The sequence below is a fragment of the Anticarsia gemmatalis genome, chromosome 9, assembly GCF_050436995.1.
Source record: "Anticarsia gemmatalis isolate Benzon Research Colony breed Stoneville strain chromosome 9, ilAntGemm2 primary, whole genome shotgun sequence".
Lineage (NCBI taxonomy): Eukaryota > Metazoa > Arthropoda > Insecta > Lepidoptera > Erebidae > Anticarsia > Anticarsia gemmatalis.
This window is the reverse complement of record NC_134753.1, coordinates 13,883,821-13,905,142: the sequence shown is the minus strand read 5'-3', so window position 1 is coordinate 13,905,142 and position 21,322 is coordinate 13,883,821. Positions and strand designations below refer to the sequence as shown.

General features: G+C 47.9%; 3 protein-coding genes across 4 annotated transcripts; 1 reads left to right on the top strand and 2 right to left on the bottom strand.

Annotated features, from left to right (window-relative positions):
- Positions 1-355: 355 nt before the first annotated feature.
- Positions 356-8,455, bottom strand: LOC142975386 (uncharacterized). Of its 2 annotated transcripts, XM_076118188.1 has the most exons (3): positions 8,304-8,455; positions 4,204-5,763; positions 356-4,059 (listed from the first exon to the last, which is right to left on the bottom strand). In XM_076118188.1, exons 1-3 carry the CDS (start codon positions 8,352-8,354, stop codon positions 3,151-3,153), a joined length of 2,520 nt encoding a protein of 839 aa, XP_075974303.1. In that variant the 5' UTR covers positions 8,355-8,455; the 3' UTR covers positions 356-3,150. The 2 variants fall into 2 exon arrangements, with proteins under 2 accessions (XP_075974303.1, XP_075974302.1); XM_076118187.1 differs by lacking the exon at positions 8,304-8,455 and having other exon boundaries at positions 4,204-6,388.
- Cht11 (chitinase-3-like protein) lies at positions 6,421-9,965 on the top strand. The gene is made up of 2 exons (XM_076118191.1): positions 6,421-6,597; positions 6,707-9,965. Exon 2 carries the CDS (start codon positions 6,721-6,723, stop codon positions 8,236-8,238), a length of 1,518 nt encoding a protein of 505 aa, XP_075974306.1. The 5' UTR covers positions 6,421-6,597; positions 6,707-6,720; the 3' UTR covers positions 8,239-9,965.
- Positions 9,966-13,347: 3,382 nt separating this feature from the next.
- Positions 13,348-20,900, bottom strand: LOC142975569 (SID1 transmembrane family member 1-like). Its single transcript, XM_076118503.1, has 17 exons — positions 20,432-20,900; positions 20,042-20,111; positions 19,118-19,214; positions 18,803-18,916; positions 18,130-18,281; positions 17,744-17,854; positions 17,227-17,310; positions 16,599-16,781; positions 16,298-16,448; positions 15,924-15,998; positions 15,562-15,818; positions 15,177-15,484; positions 15,021-15,099; positions 14,617-14,734; positions 14,291-14,413; positions 13,989-14,105; positions 13,348-13,912 (listed from the first exon to the last, which is right to left on the bottom strand). Exons 1-17 carry the CDS (start codon positions 20,512-20,514, stop codon positions 13,398-13,400), a joined length of 2,637 nt encoding a protein of 878 aa, XP_075974618.1. The 5' UTR covers positions 20,515-20,900; the 3' UTR covers positions 13,348-13,397.
- Positions 20,901-21,322: the final 422 nt, after the last annotated feature.

Genomic DNA, 21,322 nt, shown 5'->3' with positions numbered 1-21,322 from the left:
GACAATTATAATTTAAGCCCTTGTGCTACATAATATTATGTAAACTTTTATTTTATGAGGAATGGGAGCGTTCAATCTGGTCTCTCGGCGATGACAAGACGGACAGGAGAATGGATTGAGGTCGGGAGTGTTAGTCCATGTTAACTAGACATCCTAACCTACAGCCTGACAATTTTATTGATTGAACTACATACAGCAAATGGAGCATTATAGAAGGGTAGTCAATACAGTGTGAGTCAGTATCCGCTGTCAGAAATAAGCGAGTGGTTAAAACGTCCCTGCAGTTGATGCTCGGCGACTACGGCTAGGAAGGAAACTAGTCAAACTTTTAGTGAAATCCAGCAATGAAACACGGTTTTAGATCAACACTTTAATAATCACATGATATTTAATATTGAAACACAAAATGTCGGCGGTCGCCGCACGGCTCGGCGCTGCGTCCAGCGTTTGCCACGCCAGTTCACGGCGATAGTATTCAGTAGATAGTTACAACGACTTCTCATTCACCCGCTCACGACTTGATTGTTTCTAAGTCCCCTACGTCATGAACCCCCCAATATAATAATTGTATTTCACCTTGGTATAATTTAAGGGCGCGAGAGGTCCACGGTGGAACGTTTAGTATTATACAGAGATTTATATTAAAATATGAACGCTCAGGGTATCAGTCTTCTTCAATGATCAGTTTAACTTACTACAATATTACAAAAATCATCAGAACATTTTATGTATCACAGCTTGCGAGTGAGCGGGTTAATGATATTATATTCTGTCGCTAGTTCAGGCCGGCGGCACGGCAGAGGGCTCGCGCGGCGGCCGCGGACATAGAAACAAACAATTTATTTATTATAGGCAACAATCAATGTCACGTGCTCCTCACTTATATTAATAAACCTAATTAGTTAACTTTAACGCATTGATTGTGATCACAATGATAGTTTAGGCACTGTTTCAGCGATTACACTAACAACTCAACGGACGCGGGTACTTACACTTATGGAATGGACTACACAACCTAAATTACATAACATATTAGCAATCACAATAACATATTGATATACTCGTTGTATATATGAGAGCGGTGTGTTGCCAGGCGCGGTGTGAGGCGGGGTGGATTAGTGCCGGTACGCGCACACAATTCATTCGACACGCTACAACGTTCAATCAAAGAATAACTTCAGGAAATATTTATTCTAGTGTGTGGTGTGACGTCACCAAAATTATAACAAGTGAACAATACCTAGAAGGTGGCTTTACTCACGGTGCTTTGCACAGCCTTCACCTAGACAATTGTTGGTGAAAAACATAGATAAGATAGTTATTTACTCTGTTATGTCACAGAAAAAGAAAAAAGATTCAAGTGGTGCGGCCGGCAACACACGCTCAGATATAATTTGACTACATTTGTATAATATAACACAACGCGGGGATAAAACGCACTCAATAATATATGCATTAACCTAATGTCATGAAAACAACGGTGGGTGATGAGGTCCACGTGACGATCCCGCCATCACGGCATCATCACCACCATCGACACCTCACTACGTCACTCCGAGTAAATGCTGAGCATGAGATTAATTAAATACATTCGTTACATGTACTGTGTACTGAGTACTATCTTTACGACTTTATTTTATATGTAAACATCAACTACTATCTGTGAGTTTGTTGGAACTTTAAAAACATGTGTATATTCATTGACTTGATGTTTATTTACAAAATAAGTAATCAAATGAAATATAAGTAAGAAGTACACAGTACACGTGTCTCGTGTGACTGACACGTCTTCGAGAGGGTAAAAAAGTTTCGTTTGATTAGTCTTTTACCGCCTCGAGAACCGTCGAGCAGTCGGTGCTTCGTGGAAAAGACAAATGTCTTCTATGATCGACTTAAACTAGCAACTGGGAACAAAACTGCAAATAAAGGATATAAATGTTTAAAACATAGAAACACTCGGACAACACATGCACAATCAAGTGATGAGAGTATTAGTATACCACCAATATGTAGTAAGTATGTATGCAGGTTGTGGTGGCACGAGTGAGCTGCTGGTCACGACTCTCCTCACATTATGAGAGGAGGTTAGCAGACAATCACTACTCGGTATTTCTGTGCCTCACCACTACTTTTCTCAAATGCCATGATTTTTAAAACGATAAAAATAAATTTTATTCCAAATGAGAACATAATGATTTATCTTCCTAATGAAACGTTTCCAGTCCATCGATGTCATGATATTATGATAGCAGTAGTTAACAGAAGAAATACCTTAAGTTACCACAAATGTGACAAATGTTCGAATCTAATTGAGAGATTGTTTGATAATGTTAACATTGACAAATATCGAAGTTAGCAATAGACGTAATCGTACATGACACGTGGTTGTGAAGGAGCGCGCTACACACGCGACCCTGTAGCCGACAGTGCACGTGCAGTGCGGGCACTCACTGAACGTTGTAGTGTCTACACATACACGCCCTCTTGCCTGAAATATTGATTTCCTTTCTTTTTAACAGCAGCAATGTTAATAAAATAATTTTAATGCTGATATATTTCAATTTACAAAATAATTGTTCATAAATTTGACTTCCACGTAATAACATTTAATTAATAATTACAAAATACTTCATTAAATTTAAATTTAAGGTAATAGTGTGAGTTCGGCAATGTTCCTGTGAACGAGGAACACGGAATGACGACGGACGCGACGCGACGCGTGACTAACATCTACTTCATCAGACTTCTCGGTTGCACTGATACATTCCGCACAATTCAATATCAATCTTGTACTTATTCAAAAAATATATCAATTACAGCGGATAATATAATCGCAAATTAATGATTTTCCAAATGAACACGAACATGCAACGTATCACATCACCCGGTGCGGCGGCGCCACCGGCGGCGGTGCGCGCTAATTATAATAATTAACGAGAAACAATCGAGTGTTTCACGATTACATTCGCTTCGCTCGGATAATAGATACAAATCTTTTTAGACGACATCGATCGATCGATACAATTACCGAGATACGCGTGTATATCTATACGTACAGGGGGATACGGAACGGCGAGCGTCCGGCGCGTCTCGCGACCGGGAGACGACACCGGCGCGTCGAAGGCACTCGGCGGCGGGCGGCGGGCGGGGTCACAGCGGGCGGCGGTGCGCCAGCTGGCAGTTCTCCACGTACAGGTCCTTGACCAGCACGTCGGCGGCCGCCAGGCGCGCGTGCAGGCGGCGCACGGCCGCCTCGGCGCGCGCGCACCGCCCGCGCAGCTCGCGCACCTCCGCCGCCCGCTGCGGCTCGGCGCGCGGGTACGACGGGTTGTGGTAGTCGCGGGCGCGGCGCCGCGGGCCCGGCACGGCGGCGGGCTCGGCCAGGCGCCGCTCCAGCTCGGCGGCGCGCTCGGCCAGGCGCGCGGCCTCGGCGGCGGCGGCGCGCAGCTCGGCCTCCTTGTCGCGGCGGTAGCGCGCGAACTCGTCCTCGAGGTCGGTGAACTGCGCCTCGAGGCTGTGGCGCTCGTCGATAGTGGGCAGCGCGGCGGGCGCGCTCGCGAACTGGCGCTCGTACTCGCCGATCTTGGCGACGAGCTCGGCGAGCCGCTCGTCGCCGAGGCGCTGCTCCTCGTTGTACGCGTCGCGCTCCTCCTCGAGCTTGCCGCTCCAGTACTCCTCGCACCTGTCGTACTCGGCCTTCATCTGGTCGAGGCTCGCCTCGAGCTCCTTCGCGAGCGCGGTGAGCTTGCGTTTCTCGTCGTCGTGCTTGCGCTCGGCGTCGAGCAGGTCGCGGCGCAGCGCCTCGACCTCGTCGGCGGCCTGCGTCTGTGCGGCGACGCTGGTCCGCGGCGGCTCAGCCGCGAGCACGACGTCGCCGAGCTCCCGCACGCGCTCCCGCAGGGCCAGCACGGCGCCGGCGGCGGGCCCGCACGAGCCGCACGCGCTCTCCTCGAGGAGGGGAATCGCGACGACGCTTTCGAAGATATCCCTGAGCCTCGTCGCGACCTCGACGTGCCCCAGAATCTTCTGGTCTATGCTCGCCGGCGAAGAATCGCATTCCTGAAAATAAAACACACGAAAGATAAACACTCGCGTATCGAAGTTTTAGAACGAAGTGAAATCTATCTCTCCCGCCGTCGTCGACCGACGGTCCACTGACGCTCTTTTCTTAAGAACAAAAATAATAGTATCTCGTCGACTCACATCGGGCCGCTCCCGGGTCAGAAGCGAGTCCAGTTCGGCGGAGAGATCGCCGCCGCGCGTCGAGTCGCAGGGGGCGGGCGGCGCGCGGCGCCCGGCCGCCTCCAGCGCGGCGCACAGCTCGTCGTTGCGGTCCCGCAGCTGCTTGTTCTCGGCGTGCAGCTCCCGCAGGCGCGCCGTCAGTTCGCCCGACTCCCCGCGCTGCGCCGCCGCCGCCGCGCCGCGCTCCAGCGCCGCGCGGAGTTCCGCCGCCAGCCGCGCCCGCTCCCGCTCTCCCTCCGCTGCGCGCTCCTCCGCCGTCGCCGCGCCCGCCTCCAGCCGCTCGACGCGGGCCCGCAGCCCCGCCGCCTCCGCCCGCAGCCTCGCCTCAGCCTCCGCCCGCCGCGACACCTCGGCCTCCAGCCGCGCGCGCGCCGCGCTCGCCCGCTCGCGCTCGGCGGCGCTCTCGGCCGCGGCCTGGCGCGACGCCTCGGCCTGGCGAGTCTCGGCCCGCCGCAAACTCGCCTTGAGCTCGGCCTCGATCCTCGCGTGGCTCTCGTCGACCTCCTGCGCGAGCAGGCCCGCGCGCCGGTTCGCCTCGGCCACGTCGGCGCGGAGCTTATCGCGCTCGGCCGCGGTGAGATCGGCCCGCCGGCGCGCCAGCTCCAGGCGCAGGCGGCTCAGCGCCAGCGCGGCGGCTAGGAGAAGCGCGCGGGCGTCGCGGCGCTCGGGCGGCGGCTCGGGCAGCGCGCGCAGCTCGTCGTCGAGCGCGCGCTCGAGCTCGGGCGGGCGCAGGGCGGGCGCCGCGAAGCCGAGCTCGACGAGCAGGCGGCGCGGCTGCTGCACGCCGGCGCGCTCCCACGCCTCGAGCACGAGGTCGCTGGGCACGCCGCCGCCGGCCTCGTCGTCGCCGGGTCCGCCGACGCCGTCGCCCGCGGCGGCCGAGGACCGCGCCTCCCGGCTCGTCTCTTCTATTGTGGTGGTCAGGGACGCGTTCAGTCGATCGAAGAACTCGCCTACGGTGGTGTCGGCGCTGCCGGTGTCCTCGAATATCCGTTCGACGAGATGACTATCGATGCCGTCCATGTGAAGGCCGCGGCACAGCGCGAGCGCCTCGTCGCGGTCGATTCGTCGATTGTGTTCGAAGGGTTCGGCGGGCGCGATGTCGTCGCCCGTGTCGTGGGCGCTCGAGTCGTTGCGGCTCTCCATCGCGGAAGCGCTGCGACGACACCTCATCTTTTGACGCGCTCGTTTGTCGTCGGTGTCGAGGCGCGAGGCGGACGACGAGCGTGGGCTGGGCGGTTCGTCCGTGACGGCGGCGGCGCGCGGCGGCCGTGACCTTCGTCCGTACTTCTTGGACCCGAATACAAACTTAGGCGCGACCTCGCGGCCCGAGGAGTCGTCGTCGCTGTGCTGGGGCGGCGGCTCAGGTGGATGCGCAGCGGCGTCGGCGGCGACAGGAGCGGGGTCGCCGCTCGCGCCACCGAGCACGGCGAGAAGTCCGTTCCGAAATTGCGCGAAGGTGACCCGGTCGGAGCGTCGCTCGAACAGTGTGTTCACGAGGGCCGCGCCGCGGTCCTCGAGCTGCAATGCGTCACAAAGCTCATGTACCGCGGATCTGTCTAGGGCTTCCTCGTTATCTACGTCGAAGGTTTTGAACACTGTGTACAGCTGTTTTTCGTAACGATTCATGGACTCGGCGTCCATATCTAGAGAGTATTTTCGAGGACGATATGACCCCTTGCACGTTAATAACCTTAAACCTACATTGATTTACTTTACATATTGCAATCTAATAAATATTATGCTGTACTGTATCAACATCGGTCACATCCTAGATTCTGTCGTGACTTGTCAGTTGTCAGTGTCAATGTCAATGGGTACCGTACAGGTTATATTAGCAGTTTACGAAGAAAGTGTTGAATCAAGAAAAAAACATTGAACTAAAGAATAAAATTAATCATGAACTAATGTTTGAAATGGAATAAGTAAGTACCTATCGTATTGTAGCTAGCCACGACACTTCATTAAATCAAGATAATTTGCATTGCAAAGTAATCCAACAAAACTAAATTGTAAGCGTTTTGCAAAACTAACATGTTTGGCATTGAGACGCAATGACATATTTTTTGTCTTTGTCTTTTACTCGAAGATGGATATCGACTTGTCTCATTCATACCATGAACCTTGACGTTTCTTTACTTACAGCCGTACAGCGTTGTGATTGGCTGAAACATCCGTATCGTATGCGGTCCATTGCTGATTATTGCTGTTTAGAAGTTTTTATCTTTGTTTATTTTCCTGTAGATATCAATAAAAACACATTCTGTTGTTGTTTCTCGCAGTTTATAGAACAATAATTATCATTTGTACACAAGTGCGCCAAGCATTCATCATCGAACACGGTTTGCGACTAAGGTAAAGACTTTGTTTTTGTGATATCACCATTGACTATATTATTATAGGAATGAACATGCAATAACAACATCACAACAACATTATTTATTCAGATATCTTATCATTTTAGGTAACGTGGTCACAATGTGGGAGAAAATGAAAAAAGAAGAAAGAAACAATAAGTTTCAGCGCTTAAGAGAAAACGAGAAACGCATAGCGGTAGAAACTGTTGAAAACAATATGAAGTACACGAATGTGAAGCTACACAGCGCACACGGGTGGCGGGTGGCGGGGATCAGTGCGTGTCTGTTGTTTGCGTTTATAGTGATCATGTGTCTGAGCCAACTGTCCAAGATCAACTCGATCACGTACAAGAGCGTGTGGCGCACCTCGGCGCACGTCCACGTCTACACGTACACGCACCTGGCTCGCATCGCGCCGCACGCACTCCGCACCGCCGCCCTCGCAGACCTCAGCGACCTCAGCGACCTCACTGACACACGCCTGCCAGACCCATCCTCAGACAAAGTGGTATCCTGTTACTACAACTTACCCAATGAGTCTGACGAGCACCAGCTGATGCCCAACAGTATCCATCCTTACCTGTGTACTCACATCAATGTCGCCTTCGCGCGAATATTTAACAAGGAGATAACTCTTGATGATTCACAGGTGAGAAGTTTACAAGATGTTGTCAAACTCAAGCAACACAACCCCAATCTTAAGATTTTGCTGTCAGTTGGGGGTGCGGGCAACGACAGGGGCTTTTCTGATATGGTAGTTAACCATGCTTCAAGGAAAGTTTTTATCAAGTCTATCAAGAGAATACTGAGAAATTATACTTTAGATGGAGTGGACTTGGACTGGGAGTTTCCAGCTTTACACAATGTGCAAGTCGGAGGCCGGGAACGACAGCACTTCTCACAATTGCTACGGGAGATCAGAATGGAATATATCAGAGAAAGAAGAGACTACCTGCTGACTATTGCAGCTGCAGCTCCTGAGACTATTGTCAATATATCATATGACATAGATCAAGTGAACCAGTATGTGGACTATGTTAACATAATGACTTATGACTACCACTTCTATACCAAGTTTACCCCCTTCACAGGGTTCAATTCTCCTCTGTATGCCAGATCTACAGAGCACATGTATTTGGCCACTCTCAACATTAACTACACTGTGCACATGTACATGGATAAAGGACTCGACCCAAATAAAATAGTAGTGGGCATACCTACTTATGGTCACACCTTCAAACTGGTAAATCCTAATAATCCACGAGTCGGTAGTCCCGCATCAGGCTTTGGATCTATCGGTGGAGGTGGTTTTGTGAACTACCCGGACATATGCTCCTTCATTTCCAATGTGAGTAATGTGAACGTAAAGGAAGACAGCGACGCCAAGGTCCCGTACATGTACAAGGACTACGAGTGGGTCTCGTACGATACTCCTCAGAGCGTGAGGGAGAAAGCGAAATTCATCAAAGACAAGAAGCTGCGAGGAGCGATGATCTACTCACTGAACGCCGACGACTACGCGGGCCGCTGCACCGCCGGCCTGGCTCACGACACGAGGTTCCCGCTGGCAGAGTCAGTCAAAAATACACTCATTTATAACGGCACCGAGGCTTCGCAGCCGGACGGACGAGAGGATTGAGCGAACATCGCCGACGGAAGGATTCGCGACAATACATTCTAAACGCATTTATTTTAGAAAGTTACCTGCTTTTTCCTTGTCACGTAAGTGATTTTGTACATGGTGCAGTTTTTCATAATTCGAACGTAGGAGAGCACACGACACTAGCACACTAGCACAGTGCGGACAGCGGGCGGCGGAGGAGGCGCAGCGGCGGCCGCGGCCGTGGAGCGCCCACGCCGCTGACGCTCGATGCGGCGCCCGGCGGTCGGCGCGGCACTGGCGCGGCACAGCCCGCCACTGGCGCTCGGACCCGCCGCCGCGCTCACGCTGCTCGCTGTGCTCAGCCACACAGAACCGCACGCGCCGCATACATTATGCTTTTAATTAACTTTTACAGTTGGAAAAAATATAAGAATGTTACCTTACTGTTTGATTACCAGCGAGAATTTCCACTCCAACGAGTACGCCTAGGACGGCGTTGTTCCGCTTCGTGTTGCGATACCCTCCCGGTTGCGAGGTCGATGAATCATGATAATTCATCGTTACACCATCACTTACTAATATTTACCATCCAAATACTATCCAGACCGACTCCTAGTTAGTTAAGAATTGATGAAATAAGAATAGAGGCTGACGCACTGTACGAGACGTCACAGTAAGCAATAAAATGTGATAACTTATTATTTCATATTATATCTAAGTGTATTATTAATGTAAGATATTAATGCTATGGTCTCGAAGGTAATTCGACGTACTTTAATTTTTGTGTCGCCACTTGTTCTGCATTTCTTGCTGATTCGACGAGTGGTTGCTAGATAATGAGGTATTATTTTTGTTATATATTTTATGGAACGTTATGTATGATTTGTTTAATTTAGATAAATCTACAGCTAACATGAGCTTCGGCTTTCTTCAGTACTCTTCAAAATATTAAATAATACTATGATTGTTTGGAGTGGCGAGCCGAGGTCTCTTAGCGACTGTTAATTATTTATTAATTTTTGCTTTTATTTTTGTTAAAGAAGAGAGTGCAATCGGTGCCAAAGTTAAAAATATAAGTAAAGTAAAGAGTAGTTTTGACCGGCTCGTGGGTGTCACTTAAGTAACATGCGACTCTGAGGACGGTCAGCGAGGGCAAGCGTTGTCAACAATCGTTAGAATAGTTGCATAATGTTAATGAAACGAGACAAGCAGTTGACATTGAACACCATACTAGTGCACAGACTCGACGACGTGGGAGGAACTGCCGCCGAATGTTCGCTCGCACAGTCAAGGTCCCAGTTGTTTTGGAGCGAAGTTCCCACATGTTACACTTCAGGCACTTGGTTAATAACATCTAGACCGAAACAAGATAAGTGTCAGATCTAGATCCAGCTGAGCGTTCAACGCTTGAGCATTTAATATTTACCTGCCAGCGAGAGGAAGGGGAACCTGATGCCACACGATGTTCTCTTATTTGTTGCTAATACTACCAACCTACTTGATATTTTGAGCACAGTGAAGTTATAGTTACAACCATTTCAGGTTTATGGCAACAAATATTTATAGTTTCTTTATTCAGTAGGTTTAGCTGGTGTGATAATAATGTAATTTAATTTTAAGTTAACTTGTATCGTTAGGGGAACCCTATCTATGTCATGTACTAACACACTTCAGTAGAAAGTTCACTAAACATGTTAAATTCCAGTATCAGTGATATTGTTTGTGTGCATTATTATTGGAATAAAAGAACAATTAAAAATAGACAGGAAGCTCTTTTAATATGGCACTACCTTACAGTACGCGTTAGTGTTACACAATAATGTTCGAAGGCATCGCAGGTGCGCGGGGCGCGCTCTCCTCCGCGGGACCATGGCACTGACGTGTACTCACACGAAACACAACGTGTTCCTCAATCATTAACAAAATATTTATGTACGCGAGATGAGGACACGCCCCGCTAATATCCAACTCATTCTTTTCACCTTATCAATTAAGCTGCCAGTTCTATTACTATCGGGACAAATGATAACGAAAGCACCTAAATTACAATATTGTATGGTACAGTACAGATCATCCATTGACATCTACTATCACTGCTGGTGTTTGTACACAATGCAACCTGGCCACAACTACAATTAACTACCACAAAATCGGGCCGATTTCTTCATACCCATATTACTGAATCTCAACAAAGAACTGAATGAGAAAAATTTTAACAAAAATGAATTAGAAAATTCAATGAAGCCACCTGTACTGTATATACCTCTATATCCTGTATGTAAAATTAGTGCCATCTACATTCACTTAAAACTAAAGTAAACTAACTAATTTTATGGCTGAGTCAAAACACATCACAATAATATTTTGATGTTAGTCTCAACTATTCATCTGTGGAGAGGCACTGAACGTTGAGAGTGCACGTCTAATGCACTCACTAAATGTGTATCACGCGTGTGCGGCGTGACATTGTATGCACACTATGCACCATCAGCATGAGCATGATTGTAAGTGTACTAGCTCTGTGCCAAGTCATCATGAGCTCTGGCACTTTCTCTAACTGTTTCCTAACTTTGACTTACACTATAAAGTCCCAGTGATATGCGCTAACTCTGTATAATAAAATGTTTATAGTAACAAAACACTAACTCCAAGCCAGCAGCAGTACTCAACAAAGCAAGCAAAATAACATTATTGTAATTATTTGTATTTCTATCTAAAGTAATATTATTTAAATAATGTGACCAGCTTGAACACCTCATTTGTTCATAAATTATAATATAAAACAGTAAAATAAAAGGATTGTGAGTAAACAATGGAACCTGAGAGAGCTAACTTTAAACAAGTCAGAGTATTGTTCATAAATGCATGTGTAGCTTGACATGCTTACACAGATTTGCCACTCACATGAGTTTTCTTTTACAATAAAACCAAGTGTTCTTATTAAATGTTCCCTGTTTCTAGCTTGGTCAGGTTGGTCATGGACTCATGGTACACCCGAGACAGAGATAATATTTGTTTGTTGTGGTTTGTTCATAACAAGTGAGTTTCAACAAGCAGTCTTAAGCAATGATAAATGAGTAAAGAAAATGACAACAGATCCAAAGTACATTAAAATATAAGTTACAAAACTATAAAAGATCTATCAACTAACATAATGCTATGAATATTGTAAAAGGAATGTTGTGTACAGCAATAATTACAAACAAGAGCACTAGTGTGACACACATTCCTCCCTCAAACTTACTCTACTTCCTCAACTACCTGTTACACCTAACATTGTAGACTTCACACAAAATGTAAATTCATTCGTATCACAAACTATAGGTATATAATACTCTATACTTCTCTATGCGTATAATGATAAAGTTATGTATAATTGTTGAGTATCTAAATATTAGGATATGGCAACTTAACAACAACTTATTGTCTAGTGGAATACTCTATCAGCGAGTGGCGAGCGTCGCCACCGCCACTGGCACCTACCATCACCATACTCTTGTATTGTCTGCAGCACTCTCGTTACATGCCTACAAGTACAACACAGTACAAATACATGATATGTCAAGGCTTCTCAACAATGCTAAGCATTTCCCTCCCTCGTCTATAGCACAACAGGTGACAATATTGTCATTACAAATTTAGATCATTTTTAACTTAAATTTATGTGATGTTATCACAAACAAAAACTGTATACAACATAAAATATCAAGTGACTGGTCAATTTGAATTGTTGTGCACTAGGACAACATCAGCTATGCCTCGAAAGCTAAATATAATTGTAGTAACCATGTTTTGATGAAGCTTTCACACACTGCACAGTTTATAACCACCCTGAACCTTTTATTATTACCTACAGTCCAAGTACATCTACTACTATCTAATTAGTCAATAAATCATAGCAGGACGGCTCTGTCGACACAAGTGATCAATCATTATCATAAAAGCGGCAACATTTGATATGTGTAAGACTACCACACTCACAGTTGTATCAGACCATCGTGTGAGATACAAATACAGCACTTTCACTATCTGTCTATTGCTAGTTACTGGTGAACCAGTACATGTTGGTGTTGTGTTGCAATACACAAGGTGTTCATAGTGTACACTAATTTAGAATTTGAACAAAGTAAACAGGATCATGAGCCAACGGTAATGTGGAACTGCAGTGAAGTGTGGCGCGCTGGTGGCACGGTGTTACGTCTGCAGCCAGTGAAACATGAGGCTGTGCACCGTGGGGTAGTCGAGCTCGGCGTTGGGAGAGCTCAGGAACTCCTTGAGGTTCAGCGCCACGTCGCCCGACAGCGCCGCTTCCTTCAGCTCGGCCGCAGAGTGCGCCGAGTTGTCGTCGGACGCGCAGTCCGAGGAGGCGGCCGGCTCCCGCCACTTGTCGTCGTAGTTGAGATCGCACAGTGTTGGGGGCTCGTCGCCGTCACTGAACTCTTCCTCTAGCATGAGGGTGCGCGACTTGGAGCGCCCCGCGTCGCCGTCGTTGCTGTCTCTGCCTCCGCCACCGCCGCCGCCCTCGTGCTGCCGCCGAGCATTCTTTAGCGCTCTATATCGTCGGGATCGTTCTCGCTGAAGTCTTCGCTTTCTCTCGTCTGCTCGCTCTAACTCCTCGGGGGTTTTCTTCAGAGAGTTCTTTCCGAAAAAATATCTCATAAATGACTCGTCACAGTTCCGTTTTGATAGATAACTAGCCATTAGCTTGTAGTAGTATTGATTATCCATTTCGTTGATATGTTAAATAATAGATTATTTTCACTTTTCGTCACAAAACAATAAATTTATGCAGATATTCTCGAAATTGCGAAATAAAAATAATGAGAACGCGACAGTCGCTGACGTGACGTCACTGTGTCACTGACATTTCAAAACGTTTAGTTGCTTTGTTTTTTGAAGTGGTCATTCGATGTTTTTCTTGTGATTTTATCTATTTCTGTGATTTTGTACGTGAGTTGCAAATGAATATAAAATATAAACAATTTAAATTACAAAAAAGAAGATATTGAAATAGCGATGCGACCGCAACTTGATTTAGCCACTTATTTAGAACTAAGGAATTTTACATGAATGATTTTATATTATTTAATAAACAAACAAACTGGGAAAACAAGCGTAGATCACGAAAATAAAAGATGTTTTGTCTTGACTTAGACAATAATTTATTTTAAAAACTATATCTATCATTTTAAGAATCAGAAGACGGCTATCTCGGTCCGCTTGACGGCGGAGAGGCCGTCGTCCCACGTGAGCATGGCGCCGAAGGAGAAGTAGAGCGCGACCGCCGACAGCATGTGCCACAGGTCGTGCGAGTCGTAGAACTGCAGCACGCGGCACTCGTGGTTGCGCTGGCGGGACAGCGCCGGCGTGCTGGACCAGTCCGAGCTGCCCGACTGGAAGAAGTACAGCGCCGGGGCCCACGCCGCCGCCGCCGCCGCCAGGTACCCCCACGCGTACCAGCGCAGGCGCTCGCCGTGCAGCAGCTTCATGCTGAGGTAGAACACCATGTGTAGCAGCGTGTTGCACAGCAGCACGCTCAGCAGGTGGCTGGCGAAGTCCGCGCTCTGCGTGAACAGCCCGTACAGCGCGAAGCCCCAGTTCACGGCGTTGGCGATCAGCAGCATCACCAGCCGCGCCGTGTACAGCGGCCGCACGCCCGCCTGCGGCAGCGAGCGCAGCCCCCGCGCCGCCACCTGCAGGCTCTCCTTCTCTGTGCCGGCGACAACGGGTTAGTGCGCGCCTCGCATCGACACGGGTGAACAGTACAGGGAGGTATATATACTTACCGAACCGGAACTGTCCCACGTAGTAGATGCGCAGCGACAGCATGAGGAACGTGAACACGTGCAGCACCGTGAACATGCTCCAGAACAGCGGCCCGCCGCCCAACACGCCCCACACCACTGGAACACACGCGTCAGGGGCTCTTAAGATTTAATTCAATTCGACATGAACACGCCTAGAGGGAATAAACCGTGCACAAAAGGTAACTCGTTTGACTTGTCCAGTTACGTAAAGAAGTCTCCAATAAAGTAGCAAGATATAAGTAGCAGTAGGTACATAATGTAAGTGTGATGTAGTTATGTACCGAGCATGATGAGCACGGCGAGCACGCCGAAGGTGGCGTGGGCGCGCGCGTTGATGTCGGGGTGACGCGACTGGTAGATCTTCACCATCGACAGCACCGACAACACGTACATGAACGACGTGTCTGCAACATACGACACATGTATATAAGCTGCCTTAGTACAGTTTCAAACAAGAATTATGGAAATTAACACTATAGCAGGCAAGTTAGTAGAAATGAGTCCTTGTCGATATTGCCCAAATCCGTTTTAGAGAAACCAACTATTAATACGATTATGATTGGTCGGTGGATATACGTATATGTCCAAGTGAGCGTTTGTACGTTACCAAACTGGAAGTTAAGTCCGTTGGGACAGATGTGGTAGGTGGCGGAGAGCAGCGCCACCATCATCATGGCGGCGCCCAGCGACGACAGCAGCCCGTAGTGCGCCGGGATGCCGTACTCCTAACACATCACAATATATACGTCACACTTAATATATGGTTCGTAGGAGGGGCGGAGAAAGTAGATCTTATCTGAGAGACTGCGGCCGCAGAAGTAAAGTTTATGAATAGTTACTTTACCGTTTGTGATTCAAAATTCTTTTTAATCACCTACACACATTTTTAAGTTGCCTGACGCTTCGGTGCAAGTTAAATTAACGTGAAAGGTTTAAAGTTACGGTCGGAACGGTATCGATTAGTTGCAAAATGTGAAGTTTCGTCAATGGCAGTGGACCGGTGCTGCTTACCTCGTGTCGCGGTTTCCGTTTTCTCCTCATTTTTCTACGTCGTACTTGTAGCATGAACAGCGCTCCCAGCAGTAAGTATCTGTAACAGAGCATATATCGTTACCGGGTGCCGGCGGGGAGAGCGGGGAGGGCGCGGGGCGGAGGAGGAGCACGCACCCGATGTTGCTGTAGACGTGGTTGAAGTCGGAGATGGAGCCGGCGGGGTGCGCGCACAGGAAGTTGTAGTAGCAGATGTCGAGCGAGCCCGACACGTTGAGCACGAGCTGGAAGGCGGCCACGAATTGCACGACGGGCAGCGCGTAGAACAGCCCCACGGTGTACAGCGTGTACAGGTAGCGGTCCGAGCGCGCGTGCAGCACCCGCGCGTGCCGCCGGGACAGGGCCGCCACGTGCAGGCGCGCCGGGAGACCGAAGGGCCGCGGCGCGGGCTCGGCCGCCGCCGGCGCCGGCGCCGACGTGATCTCCTGCATCACGAGAGACGAATTATAAAAAGCACAATGGTTTTCATTAAAAAGCTCACACAATATGTGAGGTGTTCTACCGGTCCGGCGTTAGCGTCAACGAAGTACACGCCGTTCTGAGGCGGCGGTCCGCCGGCGCCGTTGCTCACGGGCGCGGGTGTGGTGTCGGGGCCGGCGTCGGGCCCGGCGGGGAGGCCGCTGCCGGGGCCGGTGGGCGTGGCGGTGGGCGTGGCGGTGGGCGTGGCGGCGAGCGTGGTGGCGGTGGCGCGCCGCACGGGGGGCTCCTCCGCGTCCTCGTCGTCCGTGTCGCTGTTGTCGCTGCTGTCGAACGTTGCGTCTGTGACGTACGAAATTAATACCTCAATTAGATCGACAAATTATCTAAAATATTAGTAAAAGCCGTTCACCGATAAATGTGAGTGATTAATTGAAAAACTATTACCGGAGCCGCGTCGTCGTCGCCCCGGGGTCGTGGACATGGTGCTCTCCAGCTCCGAGCGAGCGGCTTCATCCGGTTCTGAGGAGAGATAAATACTGTAGTTACGATGCGTGGCTAACGATTGAGTAATCAATAATACAAGAAATACAAAGCTTTCTGAAACGGAAAAGGGTGCATTGTGCTCAACACTCATGTAGTGGTCTGAAGCTAATCCATTATGCCATCGTTTACATTAGCATCTAATACCCGGTCGATAAATAGCTACCGGTTCGACAGAAAAACTCCGTGCATAGAAGTGTTACAACTATTAATGAAGGTGCCGAAGTGAGATCGGGTGGAGGAGTTATAATGAGCAGGGCGTGTATAGGTATACGTACTGGGCGCGAGCACGGCGCGCGGGCCCACGAGCGCCCGCCAGCGGGGCAGGCGCTGCGCCAGCACCAGCGCCCCGAACACCACGTAGAACAGCACGAACAGCGCCAGCGACACGCCCGCGCCCACGAAGTACTGCGCGCGGGACAGCGCCGGCTACACACACACACACACACACACACACACAATACAATCAATTGAGTCTTCTTAATACAGAAATAGCGCAATTTTATCTAAAAATTGTTACCGATTTCTCCATAATCCCTCATTCAATTGGAGGTTGCGGTGACTCGCCGTGTTACCTACCTTGATGTGCAACGTGAGCGTCTTGGTGGTGGAGTGTCGGTGCGCGAGGCGCGAGTGCTCGCTGGCGGCCAGCACGGCGGCCTCCCACAGCCAGTCGTCGGCGTCGGGCGCGGGCTCGCGGCACGCCGCCGGGCTGTCCCGCACCAGCGAGATCACGTAGAACCCGCGCGGGTACGCGCTGCGCTGGAACCACACCACACACCATATAACGGGCACTGGCAACCGACCCGCTGGTATTTTAGCCGCTCACAACTACCTACGTTTTTAAAAACAATAGCAACACATCGACTATGTTGTATCCGTGGTATTCAAACTCTTCGACTATTTCCAAGCAAAATCCCATCAAAATCGATTCAGGGGTTAATCGAGAAAGTAAAACAGATAAACAGACAAACTACTGCATTCGTAATATCGGTTAGGATTTGCAGTCTCTAAGTACATCGACAACATGTTCTTGTTTGTTTTGAATAACATCTGTACTGTGACTTACTGAGAAGAATCCTGGGCAGCATTGTAATCAGAAATATGCATTAAAATATCACTCAACACATATAATGATGTAACAAGAATAGATACCAGTTGAAGATGGAACAAAGACCATGTGAGAGTATTGAGTAGGATGTATTACCGAGAGCTGCGTGCCGCCGGACCTGAGCACGGTCATCCTCACCGTGCTGGCCTCGATCAGGTCCAACGTCTGCGCTATCGGACACTGAAACATTCACAACACACACTTATCACACAATCTACAATGAAGGAAAAACATTCTACTTATGTTTTTAGATATATTTTAAGACAACTCCTGCAGTTTGTACTCTGGAGATTTTGAAAACATGTAAACAAACGATACAAAGTACAATAGGTCCTGAAACTATATAATATATGTTTGACAACATAAACATTTGCCGCAAGTGATAATCGAACTCACGACATTAGCACTCGGAGGTAGTGTCACAGGCGTGGTGACTACATTTTATATAATGCTTCGGATATCACTAAATTCTGCTATCAAACCATTTTATGCTGGGCTTGTTCATGCATTAAATGTAACATTTAGCTCCCTCCCTCTTAGACAAACTCCTCAATGTGCTAGTGGATGGTGTGTAGCAACTAGTGTACTGTAGAAGTATAGCAAGTATACGGACCGTATAGTTCTGTATGGCGATGGTGGCGCACACGTCGTCGTCGGACTCCACCACGAGGCGCACGCTCGTCTGCTCGCCCTCGAACTTGTAGTAGTGCACGCGCGGACCGCCCTGCAATAACACATAACACGGACCTTCATATTAACATTATTCCACTTGTACCAGTTACGTACGAGGATAACCAAATTGTGCATATTTCAGAAAGTTTATGCTTTCATCATCAGATCATTAAAATTAAATCGGGATCAAGAGCACGACGCACGCATTACGTACATCCACTACCGCCTACATATTCAATTAAAAAAAAAAGCCTCATTTCGTGTAGCTTCTGTAAGACTTGACCTCAATACTGATAGTCTGAGTGATTAAGTTGTGTGCACGTGTACCTGCACGATCTGCAGCGGCACGCGCTGGTCGAACGTCAGGCGCCAGTCGCGGTCGGGCGCCACCAGCAGCTCCAGGAGCGCCGTGGCGGCGCACGACGCGCCCACGTGCAGCGCCAGCGCGCCGCGCGGACTGCCCGCCGCGTCGGCCTCCTCTGCGGGGACCAGCAGGGGAACTAATTAACTTTATGAATTTGAAGATGATTTAAAAATAAATAAATAAAAAATAAATTTAACCCATTATTGTCCCACTGCTGGGCAAGGTTCTCCTCCCGTAATGAGGGAGGGGTTAGGCCTTGAGTCCACCACGCTGGCCGAGTGCGGGTTGGGGACTTTGCATGCCCTCAATAATTGTTTTAAATAAATTTTAGGCATGCAAGGTTTTCCTCACGATGTTTTCCTTCACCGTTGGACAGAGCATGTGATAATTATTTCTAATACACACATAACTCCGAAAAGTCATTGGTGTGTTGCCTCGGGTTCGAACCTGCGACCACTTGCGTGGGAGGTGTCAACTTATACCACTCGGCTATCACTGCTTAAAGTGATAGACTGCGTGAAGATGATTTAAAAAAATAAAAAGAACTTTAGAATATTGGGTTCCCGAATTTCTCTATATTGCTGCTATATTGTGGCACACTAAAACGCGTGTACTACAGTAGAGATAGATACTGACCGCAGTCGGGGCGCAGCGCCTCGCCCTGCACGCTGTCCTCGGGGCACAGCGTGCGTTCCTGCTCGAACAGCAGCGTGGAGCCCGACAAGTACGGCAGCTGCCATGTCGTCGCTCCTGCAAGTGAACACACGGGCAACGCTTAAAAATCAGTTTTGTAAAGACTACCAGAATTTTTGAGTTAGAAAATTTATTTTTACTTTACATGATGGCAATGTTTATAGCTTCTTACAATGGAAGATGACAGCCTCTATTTATCTACTTGTTAATAAAAATGCAGGGTGCAGAATATATTGTGTAAGTAAGTATTGTAATTACCAATTCTCCTCCTGGCGGTGACGAGCAGCGGGTGCGCGGTGTCTCCGCCGTCCGTGCGCATCCACACGCGACTCGGCCACAAGCCCTGGTCACCGCTCTACATACATACATACATAAATAAATGATCAAGTAGTTATTAATATACAAAATGATCATTCATATTAAACTACAAACATAATCAGTTTGGAATATCACTTCAAGTGTTTAGTTGTGTGTGAAAGGATCTGCAAATTACTCGATGAGAGAAGCACATTTTGAAAGCAACGGTGTAGAACCAGAGACGTATGTATTTGTAATATTTAATCAGCGTCTCAAGCAAGAAGAGTCGTTGACTGACTAAGTTGAAAGCTACAAGTGTAGGCAATAGGCATGCGTGATTTTGAGGACAAAGACTAATAAGTAGATATTATTCATCTTCATGTTTATCTTAGAAACAAAAACTTTCAACAACAGATTTATCAGTGGGTGTATAGAAATGAGCCGAGTCATGTTGAGATAGAATGTTCCGGGTGCGATTGTCTCCGCGGAATTAATCGCGGCTCCGTGAATTATTGCCTTTTAGTGAACTATTGAACTCGGTAATTGTTTTTTGAGGCTAAATTAAATAAAGATAAGTATTGGTTTTTACATTACGTCAGTAAGATATTTGTGAACTAATTCAATAATTCAGACTAAATACCCAAATGATCATTGACGTGGCATCTGTAGCATTTGCTTGAAATTAAACTCTACGTTAAAGAGTACGTGAGGTCATGTACATGGGCACAGGTACCAACCAGTACGTACTCTATACAGGGTGTATCATCGCACGTATTTTGTTATTATGCTTAAGCTGCAAGTTTGTCTGCTTGCTTATATACCTACTTATGTTCTCGGCGTGCAAGAGTGTATAATATAGTGTGCAGTGGAGGTCGTGTTACTCACCGGCACAAAGTCTAGTATGTACTCGACGGAGGCGTTCACCTCCAGCTTGTTGACCACCTCGAACTGCAACCTGTCGGGACATCAGCTGTCAGAACAACCTTATAACTAGTAACTATGGTCGCAGCAAAAGCCGGCACAGATTCCCTCTAGCCATCCATTTAAATACTTTAGTATTAAAAGTTGACAAATCGTTGTGCCGCTATCGTATAGACACGGATTCCAGTATAGCCATGACATAAGTGATAAGTAATACCGGCTAAAAGATAGATAGCATATTTTGGTAAATTCAGCAATGTGTTTTTAAAATTGATAAAGGTTAGTCTAAAAGACATGAATTGATATACTCATGGATAAAGCTGTAAGGTGAAGCATAAAGGTATGTGTCCTCACTGTTTCCTGATGACGGTGACGCTGGTCTGCGCGCGCGCCCCCAGCAGCGCCGCCAGCACCAGCGCGCACACACACACGCGCATGGCGCACACACACACACACGACACAGACACTGTACACACAGGGCGCAGCTCACGCACACATGCCAGTGGGCAGGCTGCAGCTCCAGACGGTCGCACGTGTTCCCGGCGTCGTACGACCGCTGCTTATTGTTCAGTGTCCGGCACAAGTGCGCGACCACTCTTATCTACCTATCTCGCCGTTCGCATGATAACCAGATATGGATATATGTGATTCATTGAACGATTTAGCGGCTATTATATGTGTGTCGATCGAGCCGCTAAGGTCAACTTTTTAACGATAAAGTGTCCCAAACAAACGTTATAACTCGCGCTGATAATACGAGTGTCAGTCGATAAACGCGACGCGAATTCGCGTATCGCGAGGACAGTGCCCGTCCGTCGTCCACTAACTAACACTGATATAAATCAGGCGATGGACGACACGCCATTTCTTAAATCAGATGATTTTTATTTTCTTACTTTTACTAAGTAATTAGTTCAGCAGGTTATCATTGTAACTGATTGATTTTTCCTTGTAATACTGTGAATTCACAGTGACATACTGATGTTCGGTGGTATTTTAACAGGATTAGTGTGGCGTATCTAATCTAATCTGCAGTACAAATAAGAGCGTTTTGGTGTGAATCAGACGCAGGCAGCGCGGCGCAGGGCGCTATTCGTACGACGCGTACAATCAATACGCGAGTGGTTATCGCTCACCTACTTACTGCACTACATATCTACTAATAGATACTGCGCCGATATTTATGTACTTGTTTATTATGTTTCAATCATATCTGATTGTTCTGTGGTTACAATTAAAACTTTA

Excerpts from the sequence above, each read along its gene's own strand:
- Cht11 (XM_076118191.1), top strand. The coding sequence starts at position 6,721 with ATGTGGGAGAAAATGAAAAAAGAAGAAAGAAACAATAAGTTTCAGCGC.
- LOC142975386 (XM_076118187.1), bottom strand. The coding sequence starts at position 5,886 with ATGGACGCCGAGTCCATGAATCGTTACGAAAAACAGCTGTACACAGTG. Across the intron at positions 4,060-4,203 it reads TGACCCGGGAGCGGCCCGAT|GAATGCGATTCTTCGCCGGC; the intron begins GTGAGTCGACGA and ends TTTTATTTTCAG.
- LOC142975569 (XM_076118503.1), bottom strand. The coding sequence starts at position 20,514 with ATGCGCGTGTGTGTGTGCGCGCTGGTGCTGGCGGCGCTGCTGGGGGCG. Across the intron at positions 18,917-19,117 it reads CACCGCCAGGAGGAGAATTG|GAGCGACGACATGGCAGCTG; the intron begins GTAATTACAATA and ends GTTCACTTGCAG. Across the intron at positions 15,485-15,561 it reads TTGACGCTAACGCCGGACCG|GAGATCACGTCGGCGCCGGC; the intron begins GTAGAACACCTC and ends CTCGTGATGCAG.